General features: G+C 52.5%; 1 protein-coding gene and 1 long non-coding RNA gene across 3 annotated transcripts; one reads left to right on the top strand and one right to left on the bottom strand.

Moving 5' to 3' along the window:
* Positions 1-9,029: 9,029 nt before the first annotated feature.
* LOC309627560 lies at positions 9,030-22,512 on the top strand. Its single transcript, XR_014243806.1, has 3 exons — positions 9,030-9,166; positions 17,703-17,793; positions 17,866-22,512. It is a non-coding gene; the product is annotated as an uncharacterized lncRNA (long non-coding RNA).
* On the bottom strand, positions 9,165-22,694 carry HEYL (hes related family bHLH transcription factor with YRPW motif like). Of its 2 annotated transcripts, XM_082388954.1 has the most exons (5): positions 22,540-22,694; positions 15,821-15,887; positions 14,665-14,748; positions 13,286-13,367; positions 9,165-10,535 (listed from the first exon to the last, which is right to left on the bottom strand). In XM_082388954.1, exons 1-5 carry the CDS (start codon positions 22,617-22,619, stop codon positions 9,877-9,879), a joined length of 972 nt encoding a protein of 323 aa, XP_082245080.1. In that variant the 5' UTR covers positions 22,620-22,694; the 3' UTR covers positions 9,165-9,876. The 2 variants fall into 2 exon arrangements, with proteins under 2 accessions (XP_082245080.1, XP_082245079.1); XM_082388953.1 differs by lacking the exon at positions 22,540-22,694 and having other exon boundaries at positions 15,821-16,139.
* Between the last annotated feature and the right edge of the window lie 3,872 nt (positions 22,695-26,566).

The raw sequence follows: 26,566 nt of genomic DNA, 5'->3' as shown, positions 1-26,566 counted from the left end.
ATAAAAAAGAATGGAATAATGCCATTTGCAGCAACATGCATGGACCTAGAGATTATCATATTAAGTGAAGTAAGTCAGACAGAGAAAGACAAATTTCATATGATACTACTTATATGTGGAATTTTAAAAAATGATACAAATGAACTCATTTACAAAATAGAAACAGACTCACAGACAACCATAAGAAAACAAACTTATGGTTGCCAAAGGGGAAAGGAGGGGGCAGGAGGGATAATTAAGGAGTTTGGGATTGGCAGATACAAACTACTGCATATAAAATAGATAAACAACAAGGTCCTACTGTATTGCACAGGGAACTACATTCAATATCTTGTAACAAACTATAATGCAAACAAATCTGAAAAAGATATAGATATATATATATATATATATATATATATATATATGTATATATATCTGAATCACTTTGCTGTACACCAGAAACTAACACAACATTGTAAATCAACTATACTTCAATTAAAAAGTTTTTAAAGAGTGAAAAAAAAAAAGACAGTCCTATATAAGGTAAGGTAATCATGGGAGCGACCGCCCACCACTTTTGCCACATGATGTAGCTTAAACAAGGGGTGACAATTCTCACATTTGCCATATTCTATTGATTAGAAGCAAGTTGCAGTTTCTGCCCACTCTCAAGGGGAGGGGATTATACAGGAGTGTGGACACCAGGAGGTGGGGTCACGGGGTCCACCCTAAAGTCTGTCCCCACACCTGGTGACTGCAATGGAGACAGGGATGGGACAAGGAGTAAGGGCGTTTGAAGGGGTGATTTTGGACATGAGGGTCCGTGGGCCCTTAGCTAGGTAAGAAGTGAAGCCAAGCCAGTAAATGACCAAGGGCTGGGGAGGGAGTCGTGGGGTGATTTGAAGATCTTCTTAAATTTGAGGGTTTTTACCACAGGAAGGTTGAGGAGAGGGAGGTTGGAGGAGAGTATGTAGTGTCTGGAGAATGGGATGTGTGAAATCAGGATTTCCTAGAGGAGCTATTTTGGGGGATGGTAAGTTCTGTGGGAGTGGGCAGTTAGGTGGTGTCAAGGAGGTCCCTGGAATTGGGGAGGTCTAGATGGTCTCCCTGCTCCCACCCTGGCCCTCTTGAGGCCTATTCTTCACTCCATGACTCCTAATGTGTACATCAGATCACGAGTCTCTTCCACACTTAACCCTCTACGCCTTCCTGCCTCACTCAGAGTAAAATCTAACACCCTCCCATGAGCTGCCCCCCACCCCCCTCAGACTTTTATCTCTCACCACTCTCCCCCTGCTGTCCACACTCCAGCTACACTGGCCTCTGGGACCAGCCCTTGTTGCTCCTGGCCTGGAACGCCCTGCTCACTGATGGCCTCATGGCTCCCTCCCTCCCTCTAGTGTCTGTTCAAACTGCTCCCTCTGGCCTTCCCTGTCCTTCCTATGTAAAACAGTACCTCTCCCCCATCACTCTCTGTCCTCTCAGCCACCTTATCCTGCTTCCCCATCAAGCATTTCATGTATGTCTTTGTCTAGGTGTTTATCGTCTATCTCCCTCAATGAGAATGTCAGCTCCAGGAATCTGGGGGTTTGTTTTATTCACTGCTGAATTCCAGCACCTAGATGAGTGCTGGGCACATGGTCAGAGCTCCCTAAGTGTTGTTATAAAGCCAGACAGAGCTGCTTTCTGTGTCCTGAGGGGTGGCTGAGTTAATACTGATGGGTCTGAGGCCAAAGCCTTGAGGTGTAAGCCAGGAGCTGTGGTAGAGGCCTGGATACCCCATCTGATGTCTGGAAGGTGTGACACAGAAGATACAGCGCTTGGTAGGCTGTAGAACTTGGCAGTTAAGAGCTATGCCGCTTAATAGCTGTGTTACCTTGGGCGAGTTACTTAATTTCTCTGAGGCTGTTTCCTCACCTGTAAAATGGAGATAATGATAGAACCAAAATCTAAACCATGCAGTTACACAGATAAACCCACACTCTGCATGTAAAGCACGTGGTACAGGGCCTGCATATAGTGCATGCTTAGTAGTGATTGGATAATGTTATATTACTTCTCTGTGCCTGCTTACAATCTGTGACTTTCCACTACTGTCCAAACAAGCTTTGCCATTTACTATTATTCTGATCTGGGGCAGATCATTTTACCTGAAACGAGATTCAGTTTCTCATCTGCATAATGGAGATAATAATTCCTGCCCTTGACTCCCTTGACCAAGCTGTTGAGAGCTGTAAGCGAGGTGATGCATGTGAAAGCACTTTGAAATGTTATGTTGCTGTACGACGTAAAGCACCATCACTTCTCGTGCTTGTTGACTGGTTCCTTTCAGGGTTGCTGGAGTTGTAGGCAACGAGTGGTTTGTTAATTGTCAGAGGCTCCAACAGAACATCTGGGGTGCCCGGGATGGGGTGTTGCCACACTGGACTTCCTTGAACAGAGCAGTGGAATCCAGATTTTGCCCAAAGGCCTGAGTCAAACCTGAATTTAAATGGCCCTTGGGCTCTGGGCAGCATTGGTCAGTCAGCCAGCTTTCTGACACTGATGGCCTGAATGACAGTCTTACTTCTTTTCACTCCTAGGTGAAGCAAAGAAAAAGAGTCCAGGGAGCCTGGGTGTCTGTCTTTGGAGACCTAACACCTGGCCCCTTTTCACCTGCCACTGTCAAGTAACTAACAAGGGCATCTCAACAGCCCTATTCATGAGAGGCTCAACTCTGACAAGCAGAACCCACAGCCCTGTGAGGCCCAGAGCTCCTGGGCTGGTTGTGTACCTGGCAGCTGGGAAGACAAGAAAGCGTGACAGCTGTCTGGGTCAGGGAAGGTGTGAGCATCTGTCAGTGCCTCCCCAGGTGGGAGCCAGGATGGGGAAAGGCTCTCTGGGCACCAAGTGGTACACAATCCCTCCAGGTAATGCTGATCATCAGTCAGCTTGGGACTCACTGGCCATCCTAGAGCAACAAACCCTCTTTTCTTACACTGTGTTCTCTGGGGGAATTCTCCAGGGAGCTGGGTCCAGTAGATACAACTCCATTCAGGAGTATCCAACCTACCCCTGTAGCATCAGAGAGTGGTAGGTGGAGCCCCTATACCTGGTTCCTCCAACTCAAAGTAAATTGCCCTCCAGATCATGTACACACACACACACACACACACACACACACACACACACACACACAAACGCACACACAAGCCGTGTGGTAGCTACTGATGACTCTGATTCCCACATTCCTCTCAACCTCCCAGGCTGGGAGGCAAGAGTGAAGTGATAGAGACTATCTACCAATACCCATTCACACTCATTTCAGAGAACAGGGCAGAAATGCATTTCCCAGCCTCTTTTGCAGTTTGATGTGGCCATTCATCAAAGATCTCACCAGGGGAATGTGGATGGACTGGACATATATGTGCTACTTTGGGGCCTTAAGGCTTTAAGTCTGGGGCCATGTCTCCACCAAGTCCTCTTTCCCTTCCTGCTGGCTTGAATCCATGGAGACCTAGCTTAACGGTGCAGGGACAATGTTCTAGGGAATGGCAGGGAATCATGACGGAAGGAATCTGGAATGTCTGCATTGATTAGAGCTTCTGGCTGATCTGGAATGTACACCAGGCAGTTAGATGAGAGATAAATAAAATTCTATTTTCTTTCACCCACTGAGTTATTGTTGGGCCCTTTTGTTACAGCAGCTGATCTTTACTCTGACTAGCACAGGGGAGAAGAACATGGCCAAGGTGAAGGCTTCCCAGGCTAACATGAGGGTCCAGTCCACCAGCCCTGTATGACCTGTCACTGAATGGCTTCGGGTTTGTATTACAAGAGGCAGCTGGGGAAGGAAGCCGTGTACTGTATTGGTTAAGATGGAATCAGAGAGACCTAGGTTTTAATTTTGGCTAGGACATTCACTAGCGTTATGAACTTTGGGCGCTTCCACCAACAAATTGAGTATCAATTTCTTCTTCTGTAAAATGGGGATGACAGAACCTACCATTATATGAAATATATATCATCTCATATGATTATATGAGATAATGTAGGTCAAGGGCTTGAAAATGTTTGCTGCTATTAATGAGATCGGGTGATATCCAGACCTGATTTTTCCTGCCCTCTTTCCCCAGGAAGGAGGGAAGGAAGCTAATGTCTTGAGTTTTCCACAAAGTCATAAGATATTCAGTGACTCTTGAATGAATTACAGTCATCCCTCAATAACCATGGGGATTGGTTCCAGGACCTCCCGTAGATACCAAAATCTGTAGATGCTCAAGTCCCTTATATAAAATGGTGTAATAGTCACATATAACCTTCCGGCATCCTTCTGTGTGCTTTAAATCATCTCTAGATTACTTGTAATACCTAATACAATGTAAGTGCTATGTAAATAGTTGCTGGCTGGGGCAAATTCAAGTTTTGCTTTTTGGAAGTTACTGGAGTTAAAAAAAATTTTTTTTGATCCGTGGTTGGTTGAATCTGTGGATACGGAAGCCACAAACACAGAGGGCCAACTGTACAAGTCCCTAAAGCTTTCAACACATAAATTTTCTTAAGTATCTACTATACGCCCAAAACTAGGATGGGGTTGGAGGACAGAGATGCCCTTGTGGAAATTAAGTTCTGCTTCACTTCTCAGAAAGCAGCAGCCTCTTCAGGCTCATAAGCTGGAGTCCAGTTCACTAATGGAACTGAAATTCACCTTGACTAGGAAAGAGATCCTGATTCTTCACACCTCCTTATGGGGTGCCTGAGCCCCACTGCAGGTGAGTTAAATCATCACCTCTAGGGCCTGGACACTGATATGTTGCAAAAGCATCTAGAGGTTTCCAATGAATAGGTGGCACTGAGTCTGAATACTGCTCCTCCCAGTCGTCCACACCACCCCAAACAGGAGTTTCTTAAACAAGGTCTAACCTTGGCATTCACCTGGCAACACTTTCCATGGCTCTCACTGCCTACAGGCTGAAGTCTAAACTCTGCATGGCACTCACAATTTGGATCCAGCCTCTTTCCATTAATGACACTAATGGCTAAAATGGACTGAGTGTTTCACTTGACCCAGGCATCGTACCAAGGGTTTTATATGTGCTATCCCATTCACTCGTCACCTAACTTTAGGAGAATATGTCTCGGCCCAGTTTCCTTATTGTAAAATGGGGACATTCTAAGAAAAGCATTTAGCACAGTGTCTGGTATGTAGCTACTGCTCAGTTAACAGTAGCTATTACGGCATCATCCCTGTTCTAAAGATGATAAGGTTGAGGTTCAGGGGTGTTAAGTAACTCTCCCAAGGCCTCAGCCCTGATCAGTGAATAGAGTTGGGACCTCAACCCAGGAAGTCTGGCTTCAGTGCCCAGACTAGCCTGCCTTTCGCTCTGCCACTGAAGGCCAGTGCTCACCTCAGGCCAATTTCCAGAGCTGCCCTCGACGACATTCCCCCCGCGGTTAGAATGCCTCCCTTCGTCCTCCTCCAGGAAGGCTTCCTTCCAGCACTCTCTTCCCCCATGACCCCCCCTAGGCAGAGGCTGATACCCCTCTCTCCACTCTCATCCCACCCAACTGTCACTGAGACAGAGGGTGCATCCCCTCAGGGGGACAAAGTTCTCAGCACCTCTGTCTCTGCCATGCCTGGCCTGGCACGGAGCAGACCTCTGCAAAGGTTGCCTGGGTTTGTTGCAAGCCAAATGCATGGGAGAGAGCTGGGCCAAGAGTGGAGAACAAGACCTTCTGGCAGGGACGGACCACCCGTTCTCAGCTGTCAGCATGCACTCCAGAGCAAGCACGCTCGTGCTTTTCTTTGGCCAGAGTCCCTTCACCATTTGCCAGAACTTCCAGTCCCCTGGCCCTGGCTCTCACTTTGCTCTCCAGCCACCCCCCTAAAGCTGGCCAGCAGGAGATTCACCCCTAGAGGAGCGTGTACCATCCAACAACATGAGTCTAGAAGATTCCTCACCTCCCCCAGTTCATTTATTCAACAAATATTTATTGAACCCTGACGTTGAGCCAGGTACCGTGGTTGGCACTGGATACAGGGTAGAGTGCAAACCAGGCATGGTCCCTGGCCTCACGGAGCTTACGTGCTGGTGGGGGAGCAACCAACAAGTAAATACACAAATGGATGTGCAATGGTAATTTCCATACGAGAACAACAACAAAAAGATAGAGGACGTTGAGATAGATTCAAGCCCAGTAGTCAGGGAAGGCCTCTCTGAGGAGGTGGCATTTATGCCAAGGCCTGAGGGTATGAAGAGCTCAGCCTGCAAAGGGTAGAGGAAGAGCATTCTGGGCAAAGGGCACAGCATGTGCAAAGTCCTGGAGGTGGGAATGAGGTTGGAATGTGGAAGAAATGAAGGAAGGCCAGGGTGGCAGAAGCACAGGGAACAAGATTGGGATTGGCAAGAAAAAAGCTGGAAGTGAGTTTGGGACCAGATGAGGAAGAGCTTGGATTTTATCCTTAGAATAATAGGGTAATAGGGTAAGGATGTTAAACCAGAGTTGATGTGATATGGTTTGCGTGTTTAAAGCTCTCTCTGGTTGCGTTGAGAACTGATTGGCAAAGCAGGAAGGAAGCAAAGCGACCTTTTGGAGGGCAGTGATCTGGGGAGAAGTGATGTGGCTAGACCAGGGTGAAGGCTATGGGATCAGAGAGAAGTAGGACTCCAGAGATATTTAAGAAGTAGAACCTTGCAGAGGTTTCCAGAAGAGCTAAAGAAAAAAAACTTTATTGAATGTCTGCGACAACCCCAGTGATGGGGTGGGAGTCAGGGGCATCAGAAAGGCTTGGGAATATAAACAAAGATATGAGTTCTCAACCACAGAAACCAATACACACAGTCACCTTCCCCCACACAATCTCTCAGGGAGAATGCACCTAAGAGCAACTAAGATGCTCAAAGTTCTGGGCCATTTCCACCTCATTCAACCATGTCAACTGGTTCTTTTGGAGTTGGGTATTTGAAACATGAAAGTGTGTTTCCCACCATCCCGCCATGAGTAAATGTTGGATTCTTGGGCTAGGAAGTGGTCAAACTGCAGGACTGGAGCGTTGACCTGGTATCTTGGGAGCAGTGAGCCACCACCTGCAGTGGCCAGGGAGGAGGAGAGTGCAGGGGAGGAGGGGGAGGGGGAGAGTGCAGGGGAGGGGAGAGTGCAGGGGAGGAGGGGGAGAGGAAGAGTGCAAGGGAGGAGGGGGAGGGGGAGAGTGCAGGGGAGGAGGGGGAGGGGAGAGTGCAGGGGAGGAGGGGGAGGGGGAGAGTGCAGGGGAGGAGGGGGAGGGGAGAGTGCAGGGGAGGAGGGGGAGGGGGAGAGTGCAGGGGAGGAGGGGGAGGGGGAGAGTGCAGGGGAGGAGGGGGAGGGGAGAGTGCAGGGGAGGAGGGGGAGGGGGAGAGTGCAGGGGAGGAGGGGGAGGGGAGAGTGCAGGGGAGGAGGGGGAGGGGAGAGTGCAGGGGAGGAGGGGGAGGGGAGAGTGCAGGGGAGGAGGGGGAGGGGGAGAGTGCAGGGGAGGAGGGGGAGGGGAGAGTGCAGGGGAGGAGGGGGAGGGGGAGAGTGCAGGGGAGGAGGGGGAGGGGGAGAGTGCAGGGGAGGAGGGGGAGGGGAGAGTGCAGGGGAGGAGGGGGAGGGGGAGAGTGCAGGGGAGGAGGGGGAGGGGAGGAGGGGGAGGGGAGAGTGCAGGGGAGGAGGGGGAGGGGAGAGTGCAGGGGAGGAGGGGGAGGGGGAGAGTGCAGGGGAGGAGGGGGAGGGGAGAGTGCAGGGGAGGAGGGGGAGGGGAGAGTGCAGGGGAGGAGGGGGAGGGGAGAGTGCAGGGGAGGAGGGGGAGGGGGAGAGTGCAGGGGAGGAGGGGGAGGGGGAGAGTGCAGGGGAGGAGGGGGAGGGGAGAGTGCAGGGGAGGAGGGGGAGGGGGAGAGTGCAGGGGAGGAGGGGGAGGGGAGAGTGCAGGGGAGGAGTGGGAGGGGGAGAGTGCAGGGGAGGAGGGGGGCGGGTGGGGAGCGCCGTTCTTCCCGCCCCTTGTGAAAAAGGTGAAGTTGGTCTTTGCCTTCTGCCACCTCCCTCTGCCCCCCCTCCCAACTCCTGGGAGCCTGCTGACTGCCTTCCCTCCCTCGCTATTTCCCTCTATCTCTGTCTGCCTCAGGAGCACTCCTGGCCAGTGACCCACGCCCTGAAATGACACCTCCTCACTGCTGTACACACAGATGGGTCCAGGAGGAGAGCAACATCTGATCCAACTACCTCACACTGAGGAGTAAAAGAATTACTTTAGTTCTTTATCCCTCCTTGAGGAATTTGCCTCCTCAAAAGAGCTTTCTGGGTCATTTAAATGATCTCTGCCCTCCTACCCACTTCTCTGAAAGGACCCTTTTCCCCCAGGGCGTTTGCAGACTCTACTTTTTGAGCTCGTGGAGTCTCCTCAATGCAGCCTCTGGGGAGGGTAGTTCCATCAAAGGATGGGAGTGGGAGACTCTTCCAGGGGTGCAACCAGTGCAGAATAAGCACCAACGACTTGCCAGCTGGAGGGCCCCACGGCCTTGGGTCGGCAGGGCATTAACCAGCACGGGGTCCTGGGAGAAAAGCCATGTGGTGGGAACACTCAGGGAAGCAGGTCTGTCAACGAGCACAGAAGTGTTTCTGCATTCTAACAACCATGTGGCAGCACTGGGCTGGCTGTGTGTCGCTTCTGGTCTGCCCCTATCTTGTCCAGTTCCTGCTGTTCCACTGGGAAAGGTCCCTGGGCCATTTGTTCCCTCTGTTAGAGGGAAAGTGACCTGGGCTGAAGCTGGGTAACGCCATGCATGGCCTTTGAGCAGAGCCAGCCGCGTGGAATCCCGGGTGAACAGGATCTCAGGCCCTCGACCCACTGTGTGACCTTGAAGGGCCGAGCTGCCTCTGACTGTCCTTCCCCTCGCCCCTCCTCGCAGTTATTTTCGTCCAGCCTGACAGCCCTTGGCGGTCCCAGCAGTCTGGGCCCCGTGAGTCGGATGCAAAACAGGCAGCACAAACGTCTGGTGCTGAATCCCAAGAGGATTCCTCTCGGGGGGGGGGGGGGGGGGGGGGGGCGCCATCACGTGGGAACATGGCCTCCGCACTGTGCATCCGACGGGACCATAGGCCTGGAGGACGCTGGCCGTGTGGTAGGCAGAGAGCTGGGTTCTCTGTGGCTCAAGCCTGGCTCCTGTCTGGGGACGCCGTCCGAGGCCTGGTGGTGAGTACACCCTGTCACGGAGCCCGGAGACCTCCCAGCTGTGTGCAGGGAACTGCTGCTCAGCTGGAGGGTAGGTGTCAGCAGCTGACAAGAGGGCAGGAACGGGCCCTGCTGGGCTCCCAGTCCCCAGCCTTGGCCGTGGCGGACAGCAGGTCTGTTCTGGGTTCATTGCAGTGGGCGGGAGACAGGTGGGCTGGGGCAGACAGGGTTCCCAGGAGACCTCTTTGCGGCCCCTGCGTGGTTACTGTCTCAGGAAGTGAGACAGACACTATGTTCCGGCCCCTGGGGGTCTGGGAAGGCTGCAGCCAGGAAGTCACTGCTCTTGGCTGGGGTCTGATCTCTAGGGGAGCAGCGTGCCTTAGGTCATTGTGCCTTTTAGGTTAAAGCGTTGTTCCCCAACCTGAGATTAATGCCTACTGCCCATGTGTCCTGGAGCAGGAGAGGGGTCTGGGTACAGCTCTTGGGGGGCTCTCCTGAGACTCATCTCTCCAGGGGAAAAATGAGACCAAGCTTCTGAGATCAGAATAGCCCCAGGAGAAGCTGGGACAAGCAGTGAGGAGGGGAGAGGGGCCAAAGGAGAAGGGGGACTCTGCCGGGTGAAGAAGACACCTTCATATATGAACCAGTCCAGGAAGCAGAGCAGAATAGGCAACGCCATTTTTAGAGCTCCTGGAAAAAGAACTCTCCTCATTCCTGGGGGCAAAGCCAGCTCAGAAAGCCCCAACTTCAGTGATTTCAGAGACCCAGGAGTGGCAGAGCACAGCTCCTGCTGGCCTCCCAGCTGCCCCCTGGGAAGACCCAGGAACAGCCACATAAGCAGGAGACCCCACAATGCCAGGAGGGGCGGGGGAAGAAGATCGCAGGAGGGGTGCCATGTGGCTGCTCCTGGCAGCCCTGCCACTGGGGGGCAGGGGTGCAGCTGGCCTCTCCAGGGGGCGGGCCCTCCGGGTAGAAGATGCCCCTCGACTGGGCAGCAAACTCCTCCGGGCTGGCAGGATGGTGCCAGTGGCTCTGCGCAAGGGAGTGGTTCTGAAGGCCGGGATGGGGTAAGCCAGAGAGGAGGTGCTGGGGAGGATGGGGCCGGGCACTCTTCCTAGGATGGCAAGCTGGCTGCTCGGGGCAGATAGCCCTGGACAGCTATGGAAGAAGGACCAGGGCCAGGCAGGAAAGGCCAGGGGGCCAGCGGGCGTGGGTGAAGGTTCCATCTCGGCTGCATAGCTGTTGAGGTGGGAGAGAAGGCGAATCCGCACCGGGTCTGCACGGCTGCTGGGCCCTTCCAGGACCCCCAGGTACCTGATGACCTCGGTAAGGCACTCCCGAAAACCGATGCTCCGGAAGTCGACTGCCAGGGCTCGAGCATCAAAGAATCCTGCAAAGTGAGGCACGATGAGGGCATGCCAGGCAGGAGACAAGCACTGAGCCTGGGGTCAGACTGTCTGAGTTCTGGACCTGCTTTCCCCACTCACCCCCTGGGTGACCTTGGCCATGTCACCTCACCTCTCTGAGCCCCAGTCTCACCATCTTAAAGTGGGAATAATCATCCCTACTGGGGTAGAGGGGGTGGACTGTGCGGACCAAATGAGTTCACTAAACTATGAAGCATTATAAAATGTAAAGTGTTATTTTCATCACCATTCATGATGAACCCAAAGAAGGAAATCTGCGGCCCAGATAACTTCATTTAAATAGACACTTGCCAGATGTGTGCACATGGAGGTGTGGAACAACCCTGCCTGCTGATGGGGGCAGATGCTGGGAGGTGGCGGCAGCAGCCATCAGAGCTGGGAGACTCCTTGGAGAGGAGAGCATAGGGTAGCAATGAAGCATGAGGTCTTTGGGGGCCAGCTGCTTGACCATGGACTTAACTAGCGCCCTGACAAGTCTCAATCTCTCCATGCCTTGATTTCCTTAGCTGTGAAATGGGTATATAACAGGCCCTGCCATGTACAGATGGGAGGGCGAAATGAAATGGTGCACAGAAATGCTTAACAAATGAAAAGTTAGCTATCATTTATATGACTGGTTTGGCCCCCATAAGCATTCGAGTTTGTTCCCCAGCCCAAAGGGCAGTCTAGAAAGCAGGACCCCACTCTGGTCCTCAGCTGCTGCCCTCAGGCCAGGGACCCTGGCTTTGACTTGATTTCAGTGTGGGATGACCAGGGGGACCGCCTGCAGAAGTATTCACATTCTCACATCTTCTCCACACTTGCCCGTCTCTCGACCACCTTCTGGGTAAAGACAGAACAGCCCCAGTGAGCACTGGCTTCATGATCATGGTAGCAAATATCGGGTCCCTGGTTCACGGCTGAGGTCCCTACAGAGGAACAGCTTGGCAGGAGATGATGTTTGGAGCCAGGCCTCCTAGGCGGTGAGACCTGGCTCTGCTGTTCCCCATCACCTTTCTCTGTTCACTGTTCTTTTTTCACTAACATTTGCTGAGTTCTTCCTAAGCACTTAATTTGCATTAGCTAATTTAAACCTCATAAAAACCTATCATTATAACCATTATGGGGCAGTGGTTAAGAATCCTCCTGCCAATGCAGGAGCCCTGGTCCAGGAAGATCCCACATGCCACAGAGCAACTAAGCCCGTGCACCACAACTACTGAGCCTGCGCTCTAGAGCCCGCGAGCCACAACTACTGAGCCCGCGTGCCACAACTACTGAAGCCCGCAAGCCTAGAGCCCGTGCTCCACAACAAGAGAAGCCACCGCAATGAGAAGCCCGCGCACCGCAACGAAGAGCAGCCCCTGCTCTCCGCAACTAGAGAAAGCCCGCGCGCAGCAACGAAGACCCAACGTAGCCATAAATAAATAAATTTATATTTTAAAAAAACCCTATCATTATTCCCATTTTAGAGATAAGGAAACTGAGGAATAAAGAGCTTAAATCATTTGTCCAAGGTCCTAAAGCTAGTAAGTAGTAAACTCAGTGTTCAAATACAAAGCCAGCGCTCTAAGCCAATTCTCTGTCTTCCCATCAGCCCTCAGCCAGAAAACAGTGAGGATAACAGCACCCACCCTCGAGGTTCTTGTGAGAATCAAATGAGATAACATTAGAGAAAGCATTTGGAAAACTATAAAATGCTGCCCAAATATTAGTCACTAGTTTTCTTTTAGTTGGATAAATATAAATGTAGCTTGAAATACCTCCCCCATTGGTTGATTAGAGACAGTTCCCACTGTTGGCTGTGCATTCCTTTGGCACAAGTTCTCCAAGTGACCACCTGCAGCAGGGTCATCGGGTGTGTTTGCTAAACTGGCAGATTCCTAAACTCCAATCCAGACTTACTGCCTCGGGATCTCTGGGCTGTGACCCGTGACGCTGTCTGCCCCTACATGACACTGCTGCCCGCCGAGGCTTGAGAGGCACCAGGCTGGGCTGCTTAACATGCAACCATCCCCTTGAGGGGGTAGCAAGTTAAGGCTTCAAGACTTAAGTCTTTGGAGCCAAGGTCAGTGGAGCTTTCAAGGTTTCCCAATTGTGAAATTACCAAAACACACAGAGCGGCTTCAGGCAGACAGAATTTCCATGTGTCCAGAGTTCTTTTAAAAGCCACAGTTCCGTGACTTTTTTGTAGTGGACTAGCTCGAAATAACAGAATGCGTTAACATTCGCATCCTACTAAAATCCCACGACTGATCTTCAGCGGTGAGCGTGACATATCCTCCCAGCACTGGCAAGGACACAAGAGCTCAGAAGCGTAGACCAGTGGGTCGGCACACTAGTGAAGCGCTGTGGCTAAAAACCTCAGGCGTGTCCCTCCCACTGGGATCACAGTGAGAATGAGCTCATTCAGGCTGATGCTTAACGAGGCCCTGGGGGCAGGGAGATCAGTAATCTGTTGTAGAAGAGCTCCTCCAAAGTTCAAGGCTGGAAGGAGTGGAGTTTATGAAAGGGCTAGGACACATGGAGACAATAAAAGCGGAGAGGGCAATGCCAAAAGAAGAAGAAAGACAAGCTTTGCGAACGTTCCACCTGGATCTGCTTCAGCCCCTCTGTGAATTGTGAGCTCCGTGAGGGCAGGGACCACGTCTACTTTGCTCACCAAAGTATCCCCAGGGCCCAGGCCCCAAATATTGGCTGCAGGAATGGTTCCAGGAAAGTAGAGCATCAGTACCTGTCCCGCCAGTGGCGTGGAGCATTTTCAAGTGATCTACCGTCATCTGCAGGACCTCGGCTTTCTCCAGCTTGGAGGAGCCCTGTGTGTACAGAAGACAGAAGAGTGGCGGCCTTCAGCTGACCTCTGTCGCCCACCTCCCCCGCATGGCGTCGTCAGCACTCACGACCTCAGTTTCCTCCTCCTCCTCCCACGCCACCACTGCCTGCAATAGGGCTTCTGCTTTAGCCAAGCCCACCAAATCTAACCCATTCTCTTCAGTTCTCATTTTAGCCCACCTGTCCACCACATTGCTGACCATCCTTCTTGAAAGCCCTCCTCCCCTGCTTTCTTGCTCTAACTGTCCCTTAAGACGGTGGTGTTCCCAGTGGGTGATGGCTGACTTTTTTCTCGCTCTGTGCGCTCTCCTCAGAGGGTCCCCTCTACCTCCATGGCTTCAGGCACCATCACCAGAATGTCACTCCTGCATCCTCACCTGCCTCCTAGACCAGCTTTACCGGGAATCCAACTTCACACTCGCCACACACACCCAAGATCGGGCTCATTGTCTTATTCCAAAGCATCTGCTCTTCCTCCATTCTCTCTCTTGAGGAGTGTTTCCGAAGCCTCCAGCATCACCTGGTCTCCCAGGTGAAACCTGAGGGTCGGACTCTCCATGTGAGTCCCTTGAAGGTAGGTACCAGGTCTAGTTCATGGCTGGACTTGTGAAGGTTTTAGTGAATGTCTGTGGAATGACTGACTTGTTCTCCCCAGCAGAAAGGAAGACACAGGACCTATGACCGTGCCTTGGCGCACACGGTGAGAATCTTCGAGGTTGTCTGATTGATTCAACTGTCTGACTCCCCACTGGAGTCCCTCCACCCCAGCATGTTCAATGACAGAGACTTCACTCCCCAAGCAGCCTGTTCTACTTTCAGATAGTTCTGGAAATGTCAGTACTGCATTAGTGCTCTACTAATGTGCAGAGGGATAGGGCACTTTAGGATCACAGTAGTGCAGAGGGATAGGGCACTTTAGGATCACACAGTCTGTGTCCAGTTCCGCTCTGCTACTTACTAGCTGTGTGATCTGGTATAAGTTACTTCACCTCTCTGTGCTTCAGTTTCCTTACCTGTGCAATGTGCATAATAATCCCTACCCTTCAGGATCATTCTGAGCATTCAGTGCAACCGGATGATGGACATAAAGCCACAACTCCTGAGACACCTCAGTAAATATGAATTTCCATCCCCCTTATTCTTGGCCATCAACAGATATCAGTAAATGATATCACAGCACTTCAGGCAGCTGCCACCAATCGATAAGAGATGCCGTGAGAAGTGAACCTTATCTGCCACCCGCACAGCATCTCCTCTAGCACATTCAGCAATGTCACATACCTGCTTCTCAAAGGCAGTGGGGACCAAGCGCCGCAGTTCAGAAAGGCTGCTGTTGATGCGGTCCCGGCGCCGTTTCTCTATGATCTAAAAAACAATGATGAAACAAACAAACAAAAACCAAGTAGGCACTTCATCACAGTTTCCAACACACCTTGACGGGCACTGGCTCATATCTTCCGTCACAATATTTTTGTCAGGGAGATAAATCCATTCTTACATTATGGAAGAGGAAAACGAGGCTCAGAGAGGGGCAGGATTTGCTTAAGGTCACACAGCAAGGAAGTGCAAGGTTGGGACTAGAACTCAGATCTCTTGTCTTGATCTAAGGAGTGGTATTCAAAACGTTTAACCACTGATACAGCAGGGCACCAACCAATTAGAACAGGAACACCAGCCACAGCACTGGAGCAGGTCCTGGAGGCCCCTCCTGGGCCAGGGAGACCCCTTGAGGTGCTGGGTCATGAGGTCTGAGGAGTCCCAGGCATTGCTCTCTCCAGCTGGGAAGGCCTTTCATTCCCACAAGCTCACTCTCATCTCACAATACTGGTAGCGGAATACTGATAGCAGGACAGAAATTGCAACACCCATTTTACCGATAAAGAGAACGAGGGCTGGGTGGACGTGGCTGCTTAAGGTCTTTTGGTTAGTGAGTGGCAGGGCTGGTCTCTGCCAGATTCTGGTCTCTGCCAGATTCCGGTCTCTGGACTCCCAGGGCAGAAGCACAGCTGCATCCTGGGGGAAAAGTAGGGCCAAGAGCAAGGACGGACTCCCCCTTCTTCCGTCCCCCTTCCCTACCCCTCAGCACACTAAGAGGGAAGGAAAGTTCTGAGCTCAGAGAGAAGCAGGGGAAGGCTGGAATAAATGATAATGGCTAATTGTGCGTCAGGTTCTGTTCTGAGTGCATTACATTAATTCACTTCAAAACAACCCTTTGAGGTAGGTACCATCATTATTTCAGTTACACAGATGAAAAAATGAGGCACACAGAGATTAAGTGGCTTGCACAAAGTCACCCAGCTAGCTACTGGCAAAGCTGGGACTTGAACCCAGGCAGGGCCGCTTCCCGGTGGTGTTTCTGACCAGGGTTCTCTGCGCCAGGCCCCTGGGAACTCAGGGCAAACATTTGTCTGACAGCTCTGCTGAGATACGCACTCACCCCTCTGCGTTTCTTCCTGGCTTGCATTTGTGAAGGGCTGGGGGTGGACAGCGGCCGGGCCATCTGGCTGGAGAGGAAAAGAAAGGCTGATTTTTCAGAGGACCATCTCCCTGGCCTGGGCTGACCTCGGAGGCCGGCTGTGGGCGGGCACAGACCCCTCCCAGGCGGCCGAGGTCTCCCAGGCCGGGAAGAGGCACAGGGCAGGCGTGGGTGGGGACGCCTTCTCTCCCCTTCTCCCCGGGGGCTCATTTCTCCCCGGGCCAAGTCCTCCCCTGCACAGAGCTTCCTGCCCCAGAGTCGCCGGAGGCTGGGGCCATGGGTGGGGGGCCTTGGCTCTCGCCCGGACCTGACCGCTCGGCCTTGCCTCCTGCCCCTCGCCCCTCGCCCTCGTTGCGCTGCCACGGCCGTCGGGGGAACCGCAGCCCGGCCGCCCGGCTCCTGCAACCCGATCCCCCGGGCGGGGCGGGCGAGGGCACGGGCGGCGGCAGTGGGGCCGGGCCTGCGGGTTAGGTTTCAGAGGGAGCCGCTGGGAACGAGCGTGGAAAGAACAGATGCCGCCGCTTCCCACGGGCCGGGCCCGCCGGTCGCCCGCCCTCCACCCGGCCTGCAGCTGCCGCCTCCTCCCACGCTGCGCGGCCGGGGCGAGGGGGAGGCGACATCTGGGTCACAGGGCCCTCTCTGGACTCTCGGGACGTGGCCCCAGCCTCCCCAGAAGGCTCCAGCCCTGCATCGTGTCAGGCCTCCGGTCCCCGGGCTTGGCTGAAGGATGTATGTTTGCTGGCGACCCAGGAGTTCCCATCACCGGGAGGAGGCTCAGCCCTCTGGGGTTTTTCCTGCCCAGACTGACCAAATCCTCCTCAGCCCAACTGCTCGCCCTCTTAATGTTTTCCCGCTTCAGAGGCTCTCTTGGAATGAAGGAGATTCTCTGGGTTGCACTTAGGATCATTCACTTGGCCAACACGCCAGAGGCCCCACTCAGACTGAGGGCTGGACTGGATGCCCTCAGCCAGGCCCCAGCCCTCCAGAGCCCAGCTCCCATTGGAGACATCACAGCCACAAATAACTTTAGACAAGGTGACTCCCCTGCTATTTCAGAACGCGAAATGCCACACATCTGAACAGGAACCCAAGAGCTTGCCTCCACCTCTCCTCTTCTGCCTAGGTTCTCATCTCAGCGAAGGTACCCATATCCCACTTCTGCAAGGTGGACACCCGGCCACCATCTTTGATTCCTCCTCTGTCCTCACCTACCCCATCAAAACCTGCCCATTCCATGTCTAAAATACATCTCACAGCCGTCCCCCTTATCTCCACTGCTGATCTCGGGACCAAGCCTCCATCATCTTTCTAGACTGCAGGAGTCTATTACACCCGCTGCCTCCTACAAGCGGGCAGAGTGATCATCTAAATGCAAATCTGATCATGTCACTCTCTTACAGGGCCTTCCCAATGCTTTTAGGATCAAGGCCACCATCTTTCAGGTAGCCCAGCTGGCCCCTGTCACCTCCTAGACTCAATTCTCTTTTGCTCTGTGCGCTCCAGCCTGTGAATGCACTAACTCCTTCCTGTGGTGGCACATACTGTTCCCCTAGCCCGGAACTCTCTGGTCCACTCCCTCTCCCCACCCCCAAGCCCCAGCCCCTTTGCCTAGTAACTTCTACCACCTTTCAGATCTTAACTCAAATGTCAACTTCCAGGGGAGCCTTTTCTGACATCGCCCCTCCCACTTGATACCCCCTCCTTTACACTATCCTAGCATCCTGCATTCATAGCATTTGTGCCCATTTGTTGCTTTATATTTATATGATTATTTGATTAAGGTCTATCTCTCCATCGTCTGTAAGTTCCATGAGGCCATGAACCATATCTGTCTCATTCACAGTTGTACCCAGTACTCAGCAAGTGACATGACAGAGCTCGTGGTTGAGCTCCTCCTCCTGCCCTCATCTTTGGCATCACCGGAGAACACAGAGGTGAGACCATAAAATCTATGTCTTGGGACTTCTCTGGTGGTGCAGTGGTAAAGAATCCGCCTTCCAATGCAGGGGACGTGGGTTCGATCCCTGGTCAGGGAACTAAGATCCCACATGCCTCGGGGCCACAACTACTGAGCTTGTGCGCCTCAACGAGAGAGCCCACGCGCCGCAAACTACAGAGCCCACGCATCCTGGAGCCCACACTACACAACTAGAGAGGGAAAAACCCGCATGCCACAGCTAAAGAGAAGCCCGTGTGCTGCAACGAAAGAACCCGCATGCCTCAACCAAGATCCCACGTGCCTCAACTAAGACCTGACGCAGCCAAATAAATAAAAAAATATAAAAAAAAATAAATCTATGTCTGAGGCCTTTGTGGAATGGGGGCATATGTGGCTGACTGGGAGGGTCCCAGCCCACGTGACGACCCTCCTGGCATTAGAGGTTGGATCATTTTCATCAACTGCTTAAAGAGATAAGGTTGCACGGGAGACCAGATCAACATTTGTCAAACCTACTGCTATGTCCCTGGCTTCATCTAGCTACATCTGGAAAAGGATATCTCCATCCAAACATCTGGACAAGAATGTAAGAGGCCTATGAAAGCTTGTGGGAGGGATAGGTCAGCAAGCTAGATCCAGGGCTCAGGTGGCCAGATCCTGAGATCTGTAGGGCAGCTTGTTTACAAAGCTTCAGTCTGGACAAGCCACAAGAGCCAAGGTCTACTAAGAAACACGGCCTTTGTCCCCGCAGCCTGGATAATGTGTCTCCTGGGGTATCGGGTTACCACTGCTCACGTCACTGCCTCTCAGCCTGATCCCTCCTCAGGGACCATCTGTTGGAGGCTGACACACCCCTTTCAGAGCGTGGCAGCTCAGCCACCCCTTTTTCCACTCTCCTGGTTCTCTGCAGTGCTATCCCTCTCCCCCCACGCCCGCATCCCACAGGCAAGCCTCACTTCACAGCTTTCTCGGCATCACTACATATACTTCCCTCCTTTGAGGGGAAGCCCCATTTTACAGATGAGGATGTTGAGCACTGGGGAGGTAAGGCAGCTTGCCCAGCCTACGCAGCTGCTGAGGAGCAAAGCCAGCATGGGAATCCACATCTTCTGGCTTCAAATTCAGCATTGTTTTCCCTCCTAATTCCTATTTCCTGTCTGTCTGAATAGCCCTCCAGTCCCCTTAGCCTTAAAGCTCCCAAGAGCTCAGCCAGAGCTAGCTCTTTTCCAGGCTGTGATCTGGCCCTGACATTGGGAGAGGGTGTGAGAGATTCTTGTCTGAGAGTCTGAAAATAAGGCAGATTTTCATGGACCCAGAGAAGATATGTTGACCCCCAAGATCTGCTCCATGGGCCTCAAGGGGTCCCTAGCCAGAATGCTGGGGTGGTCTCTTGGGGGAGGGGCAGCTTTCCAGGTGGTCTGGCTGCTAGACCTGACTACCCTCAGCGCTCAGCCTCACTTCCTTTTTGGGAACTCCCCCGAGGAGCCCTTGCAGGTGACCCCACTCATTTTCCATCAACCAAAGGCAGAATCACAATGTCTCCAATGAAGGGCTCTCAGAGAGCACTGAGCCCACCTGTAAAATGAGGAAGCTCAGAGAGGGGAAGGGATCTGCTCCAGGCCACACAGCAAATTAGAGGAAATTCCAGAACTGGAGCCAAGTCTACTGGCTTTTCATCCAGTGCTCCCCATACAGTCATCGCCCCACCATGTACATTTCATAGCCAGTACTTTTTGTTCTAGAGAGCACTTCCATGTTCACTTGTCTCATTTATCGTACAATGAGTTAAGTATATTATTGGGCCATGTCACACTTAGGAAGAATAATCACTTGATAGCTGGAGTGACAGAGACACAAAGTCCAGTCTTCAGATGTCCAGGCTTTTCATTAGACCGTGCTGCCTCACGGACAGGGCACCCTCCAACTGAACGGCGACCCCTTAGAGAGCACCTTTCATTGGAAGTTGCCTTGTGCCAAAGCAGGGAGCTGTGTGCCTTAAGTCCATTACCTCATCAAAGCCTCACCCTATGAGGTAAGGTATTAGCATCCCCATTTCGTAAAGGAGAAAATTAGAATTCAGAAAAGGGTGGTCACTTGCCCATGTTCATGGTGGCGAGACTTCAAAGGCCACCATGTGCCTTAAGTGACCCACAGACCCTGACCCAGTGCCTGACGTGGCAGGTGCTCATTAAATTTTTGCAGAGGGAGGGGGGAGACAATATTCTCAGTTTGGACCCACATGTGTCAGGGGGCTATGTTCAGATAGGAGCTCTGAGGGTGATTCCCGTATATGGGGCAGGACACTGCCACCAGGCAGATGCCTACAGTGGCAATGGAACACAACCCGCTCTTTACTCTTACAGGGTGGGGGGGATTTGCACCCTGCCTCTGACCCTGGGGAGGCTGGCTGCTCCAGTCCCCTGGCCCTTGCCAATGTTCATCTGGCCTTCTTTGTCCATGAAGCTCTTCTTCTCTGAGAGTTCCCTGAGGGCAGAGGCTGAGCAGGATACATCTGGGCCCCCCACGCCCAGCCCAGGGTCTGGGCCACAGCAGGCATCGTTCAGCGCTCCCTGAATTGAAGCATTGATGTCTGCTGGGGGGAGGGCCCTTTGGTGAGTGCTACAAAGAGGGGTCTATAAGTCGGCCTCTGCCAGATGTCCAACTGCTTCTCTCCTCTGGGGGGGGCGGTCTGCTTGCCTAAGAATCTAGACAGTCTAAAAAAATGGGCTCTAGTTGAAAGGACAAAATGTATAGGAAAAAAACTGCCTACTGATCCTTTATGCCAGAGTCCAAATGCCACCACCTTCAGGAAGCTCTCCCTGCACTTTTGGTTGTGAGTGACCTCTCCCTGCTCAGGTGCCCTCACAGCCCACAGTCTATCTCTCCTTCCATCTTCCATCCAGTCCATGGACTTTGTGTGACCTGGCAGGTCACTGACCAGGCTGCAAATTCTTGGAGGACAGAAGGCAGCTCCAATCAGCCTAGCTCTCTGACACCAATTTCATGCCTCTGATTCATGAAGACCCAATGACACTGAGCTTGAGACACCTCCCCGCCAACCCCCCACCCCATAGTGCTGGGCCCTTCCCCTGCTCCTAGCAGGCACAGACTCAGAGAATTGATTCTCTAAAGAGCAGTTTCTGCTAAACAATTTTAAAAGGCTATTAAGTTGCATAGGGAATGCTATTATATACCCCAAAACCTCATGGACAGGAAATTACCTCCTATTATAAGCTAGAAGGAGTTGGAAGCTGGTGGCACTTTACTGGGACTTGTGACTGAGGCAGGATCCCCTGGTCTCAGAAAACTGGAGATCACTGAAAGTATGAAATACCCTCAAAAACATCCCTAAGAATGAACTGAATCCCCCTTTCAAATCTATTCTAGAGAGTCAGGTTTGGATGAGCCAGGAGGGACCAGATAGGCTTCCTTTTCTCACTCCCTGTTCTCCTTTAGTTTACTGATGAGGAAACAGGCTCACAAAGGGAAAGCAATGCCCCAAGATCACACGGTAACTTGGTGGCAGATTTGGGGCTGGGACCCAAGTCTGCAGACTCCCAGTCAGTCCCTGCTGCTCTTTCAGGGTTCTGAGTATCACATATTGGGTGCTTGATACTACTTAAGCATTTGCTACGTGCTGGGCTCTGTGTGAAGCCCTTGACACAGGTTATCTCATCTGATTTTCCTAATTATCCTATGAGGTCAGTTCTATTATTTATACCCATTTTGCAGATGAAGAAACTGAAGCTTAGATTGTTCACAGAACTGGGATGTAACAGAACTTATACAAGTTCAGTTTGTTCTATAGGTTTGAAGCAGGGTCAGAAAACGTACCAAGAGTTGAAAGATATTGACAGCAGACTGGTGCAGTAGAAAGAGCACTGGAATCAGAGTCTAGGCCCTTGCAAGGACCATGGGCAGGTCAGCGATTATTTTCTTCAATATTAAAACCTTAATTCCAAAGATTTTCTTCCCCTGGAAGTTTTGTGTCTGTCTCTGTGTGTGTGTGTATGTGTGTGTGTGTGTGTGTGTGTGTGTGTGTGTACTATATGAAAAGTGCACCCCGGCTAGGGTAAAATTAAGAAAGTATGGTTACTCTTCATAGTCACTGCAGAGTAGTGACTACTCTACTTCAGGACCAGGGGGTGTGATACCAACAGTCCATGAGGGTTTCCTAAGATCTTCAGGGAAAAGCCCTCCCTGGCGGCGCAGTGGTTAAGAATCCACCTGCCAACTCAGGGGACAGGGGTTCGAGCCCTGGTCCAGGAAGATCCCACATGCTGCGGAGCAACAAAGCCCGTTCGCCACAACTACTGAGCCCACGTGTCACAACTACTGAAGCCCGCGCGCCTAGAAACCCATGCTCCACAACAAAGAGAAGCCACCGCAACAAGAAGTCCGCGCACCGCAACGAAAAGTAGCCCCCGCGCAGCAACAAAGACCCAACGCAGCCGAAAATAAATAAATTAAAAAAAAAAAAGTCCTCGCCAGTAGCCTCACTTGGACAGAAAGAGATCTCCAATCGGACCTCAGACCCCGAGCTGAACTCTCCCTCCATCCCAGCATCTCGAGCACTAAACGGCCGAGAGCGCACAGGATCCCGGGCACTCGTGCGCGTAACGGTGGCGCCACACCTGCGTCTACCCCGGTCGCTCCAGTACTGGCCCCGCGCTCGCCGGCCCGTCGGCTTGCTCCCCAGCCTGCTCGCCCCGGCGCGCACCGCGCCCCCAGCCCGCCTTACCTCAGCTCGCCCTCGTGGCCCACGTCGATGGGTCCGTCGGACTCGCTGTCGGAGCCGCTCGGCTCCCGGGGCCGCTTCATCGTGAGCGCGGGCTGCGTGGCTCTCCGCCCGGCGGCGCGGGCGGCGAGCCGGGAAGTCGGGCCCCGCCCCAGCCCCGCCCCGGGGGCGCAGCCACCGCCCTTTCCCAGGGCCCTTTCCTGCGTCGCAGCCCCGGGCGCCCCCTCGCCCCCTCCGTGACGCGCTGGCCGAGCCGTGGGAAGGCCCCAGGCCGTCGCCGCCCCGCCGACGGCTGGGAGGTCCGGCTCCGCTCCCTCGGCCGCCACGCGCTGGGTGGCCTTGGGCAGGTGCCTTTGGAGGCCTCCGGGGAAGCCGAGGGGTCCCCGTCTGTCCGTGGTTCGCCCCGGGGCGCTGTCAGCCTGTGGAGGCGCTGCTCCGCTATGCCCCCGCCTCTTTAGAGGTCCCCTCGCCGGGTCCTGCCTCCTGGGGTTCTGGGGGCGGCAGACACATCGGTTTGGGGAGGTTGGTGGGGTGGCTGTGGCCTGATCCTCGGCCAGAATTCTCTAGCAGCTTCTCCCAAAGGAGTCAGAGCAAGTAGAATGTGGGTGAGGGGGCCATGCCCAAAAGGGATGGCCGAAGTTGTGGCTGCACCACCTGCGCAGGACCGGCTCTGGCCAAGGTGCCTGAAGACTTGTCTTGATCGTGGGTGTCCCTGGGAATTAGTTCCCAGTTCACCAGAGGCAGAGCTGTCCTGGGAGGCCAAGAGTGCCTGGAGAGGGCCTATTCCTGAAGCTGTTGCAGGGCCTCTGAAGGGGGTGGGTGGCACCCTCCAGCCTCCCTTCCTGGGACCCTCCTCCCCCCTACAACAGACCAAACTGTTCACTAGGTAGGGGCTCCGACTCTGGGGCTCTGCCCTGCCCCTAGGGAGGGAGACTCAAGGAAGATTCTGAGATACACCTGCCATCCTCATGGGCCAGTGCCTCAGAGAGACCCCCCAAAGCTCAGAAGGAAATGGAATGGGGGCATCCTGGAAGGTGGTCTAATGAGCTGGAGGAGGAGATGGGAAGGTGGTCTCCATGTGGTGGGTCAGAGACGAAGTCTTTCCCTTTGACTCACCCCCCAGGACACAGAGGAAGCCATCTCCTCATTTGGGAGAGTGGGGTTAGTCATCTGAGAATAACTGCACTTTCACTCCCACTGTAAGACCTGCTTGGGGACACTTGATTATGGTGGTGGGACAGAACAATCCCGTGCCCCCTTCCACACATGTCCACAGACACTACCACGTGGCCAAGTATACGGACACATAGGTATAGACATGCATGGGTACACAGCTGGCATGCGCAGTCAGAACCTGCAGCTTGGACTTCCTCAGGAGGCCCTGGTGTTCACCCCAGCCATACCTATGGACTCTCTTTTTCCAAATGCCCTCAGCACTCACATAACTTCCATGGACATGTACCAGTGGAGTGGAAACCTCAACCAACCCAGAAGTTGTGCAGTCCATGCACTCTGCATTCCCTGGAAAAGCAGAAATCAGCCATGTTGCCCAGAGATCTGCCCTGCATGTGACTGAGGTCACAGGGACTGGCAGTGGAGCAGATTTGCAGGGGAAGGTCAAGCTCCGTTGTAGGTATGTTCATGTGAGATGCCCCGGGTCATCAAAATGGAGTGCACAGGGACTTCCCTGGTGGCGCAGTGGTTGAGAATCCACCTGCCAATGCAGGGGACACAGGTTCGATCCCTGGTCCGGGATGATCCCACATGCCGTGGAGCAACTAAGCCTGTGTGCCACAACTACCGAGCCTGCGCTCTAGAGCCCACGAGCCACAACTACTGAAGCCCGCACATCTAGAGCCCGTGCTCTGCAACAAGAGAAGCCACCGCAATGAGAAGCCTGCGCACTGCAACAAAGAGTAGCCCCCACTCGCCACAACTAGAGAAAGCCCGCGCGCAGCAATGAAGCTCCCCCCAAAAAAAGGAGTGCACAGATAAATAGGAGCTCAGAAGAGGCTTCGAAGATGAATATTTAAATTTGGAAGTCATTAGGTAATAGGTGGCACTTAAAGCTATAGGAGTAGATTACCCAGAAAGAAAGTGTGGATGGGGCCTAGCTAAATAGCTAACGCTTGGTAAGCACTTATTATAACACCTGAAACTGTTTTGTAAGTATTAACTCACTTCATTCTCAACAACTCTATAAAGTAGTAAAATTATTATCATCCCCACTTTGTAAATGAGAAAAAAAGGCACAGAGAGGTGGAGTAACTCTACAGAGGGTAAATGGAAGGGCTGGAATTCAACAAGGCAGTTTGGTTCCAGAGCCAAACCACTAGACTTTACTACCTGTATAGCTCTTAAACATCAGGCTATAGTATCTAGTACTGAGCCTAGAGCTGTGCCATCAATACAATAGCCACGAGACACATGTGGCTACTAAGCACTTGAAATGTGCCTGTATTGAATTGCTTTGTTAGTAAGTGAGATACACACCAAATTCAAGAAAGAAAGAAAGAGATAGAGAGAGAGGAAGGAGGGGAGGAAGGAAGGGAGGGAGGGAGAAAGGGTGAGCTCTCATTTATATTTTTCATATTGATAACATGTTGAGATTATAATATTTTAAAAAATTAATTAATTTATTTATGGCTGCGTTGGGTCTTTGTTGCTGCGCACAGGCTTTCTTTAGTTGCTGTGAGGGGGAGCTACTCTTTGTTGCAGTGCGCGGGCTTCTCGCTGCGGTGGCTTCTCTTGTTGTGGAGCACAGGCTCTAGGCGCACGGGCTTCAGTAGTTGTGGCACGCGGGCTCAGTAGTTGTGGCTCGCAGGCTCTAGAGTGCAGGCTCAGTAGGTGTGGTGCACGGACCCAGCTGCTCCGCGGCATGTGGAATCTTCCCAGACCAGGGCTTGAACCCGTGTCCCCTACATTGGCAGGTGGATTCTTAACCACTGCTCCACCAGGGAAGCCCCGAGATTATAATATTTTATACATATTGGATTAAATAAAACATATTATTAAAATTAACTTCACTTGTTTTCTTTTTAGTTTTTTTAAAATTAATTGTTTATGCTCCTCCGCATTCTATTTCTATTCGACAGTGCTAATCTAGTACAGGGGTGTCTTGACCTCAGTCCCATTTGACATGTTGGGTTGGAAAATTCTTTATCGGTGGGGCTGTCCTGTGCATTGTTGGATGTCTAGCAGCATCCCTGGCCTCTACCCACTACGCGCCAGTAGTACCTGCCCCAGTCGTGACAATTCAAAATGTCTCTAGATAATACCAAATGTCCCCTGGGGGAGAAATCACCCCCGCTTGAGAACCACTGGTCTAGAGAAACCCCAAGATTTAGATGTTGAGTAGAAGAGAAAGAGCTGCCACAGGAGACTGAGAAGGAACAGCCGGGAGGTGGAGGAGAGCCAAGGGTGGGTGTTACAGGAGCCAGAGAGCGTTTCAAGTACTTGGTCATGATCATTTAAAATGTCAGTCAGATCACATCATTTCCTGCTCAAAACCAACCATAGACTTCCCATCACATTCAGAATAAAACGCCAACTGTTTACCGTGGCCTATACATAGGGTGACTCTATAGTTTATCATCTAAGCCTGGGGCACCTCTGAGAGTGAAAGGAGGCAACACTAACTATGCCAGGACAGTCCAGGGCATTACTGGATGTATGGCCACCCTAAGCCCTGGGCCCTGCGCCTGCCCTCCTCACTCAGCCACTAGAGCCTTCCTGCCCTTCCACCAAAATTTCCTACTTGTAGCTGCTGCAGGACTTCGAATTCATTGTTCCATCTATCTGGAAGCCTCTTCTCCTTGATGGTCTCAGATTAATTATCTCACTCTCTTCAGGTCTTGGCTCAAATGTTACATCCTTAGAGAGAACTCTCCTGACCCTCTGTCTAAAACAGCCACCGATTTCCTGCTCACTCTGTGTCCCCTGCTTCACATCATCTTATTTGGTTTGGCCAAAAAGTTCGTTCGGTTGTTTTTTTCCGTCAGATGGCTCTAGTGGCGCTTAGTTGTCTTTA

The sequence above is a fragment of the Balaenoptera borealis genome, assembly GCF_965194805.1.
Source record: "Balaenoptera borealis genome assembly, chromosome: 1".
In the NCBI taxonomy this organism is placed as follows: domain Eukaryota; kingdom Metazoa; phylum Chordata; class Mammalia; order Artiodactyla; family Balaenopteridae; genus Balaenoptera; species Balaenoptera borealis.
This window is presented reverse-complemented; position numbering and strand designations above follow the sequence as displayed.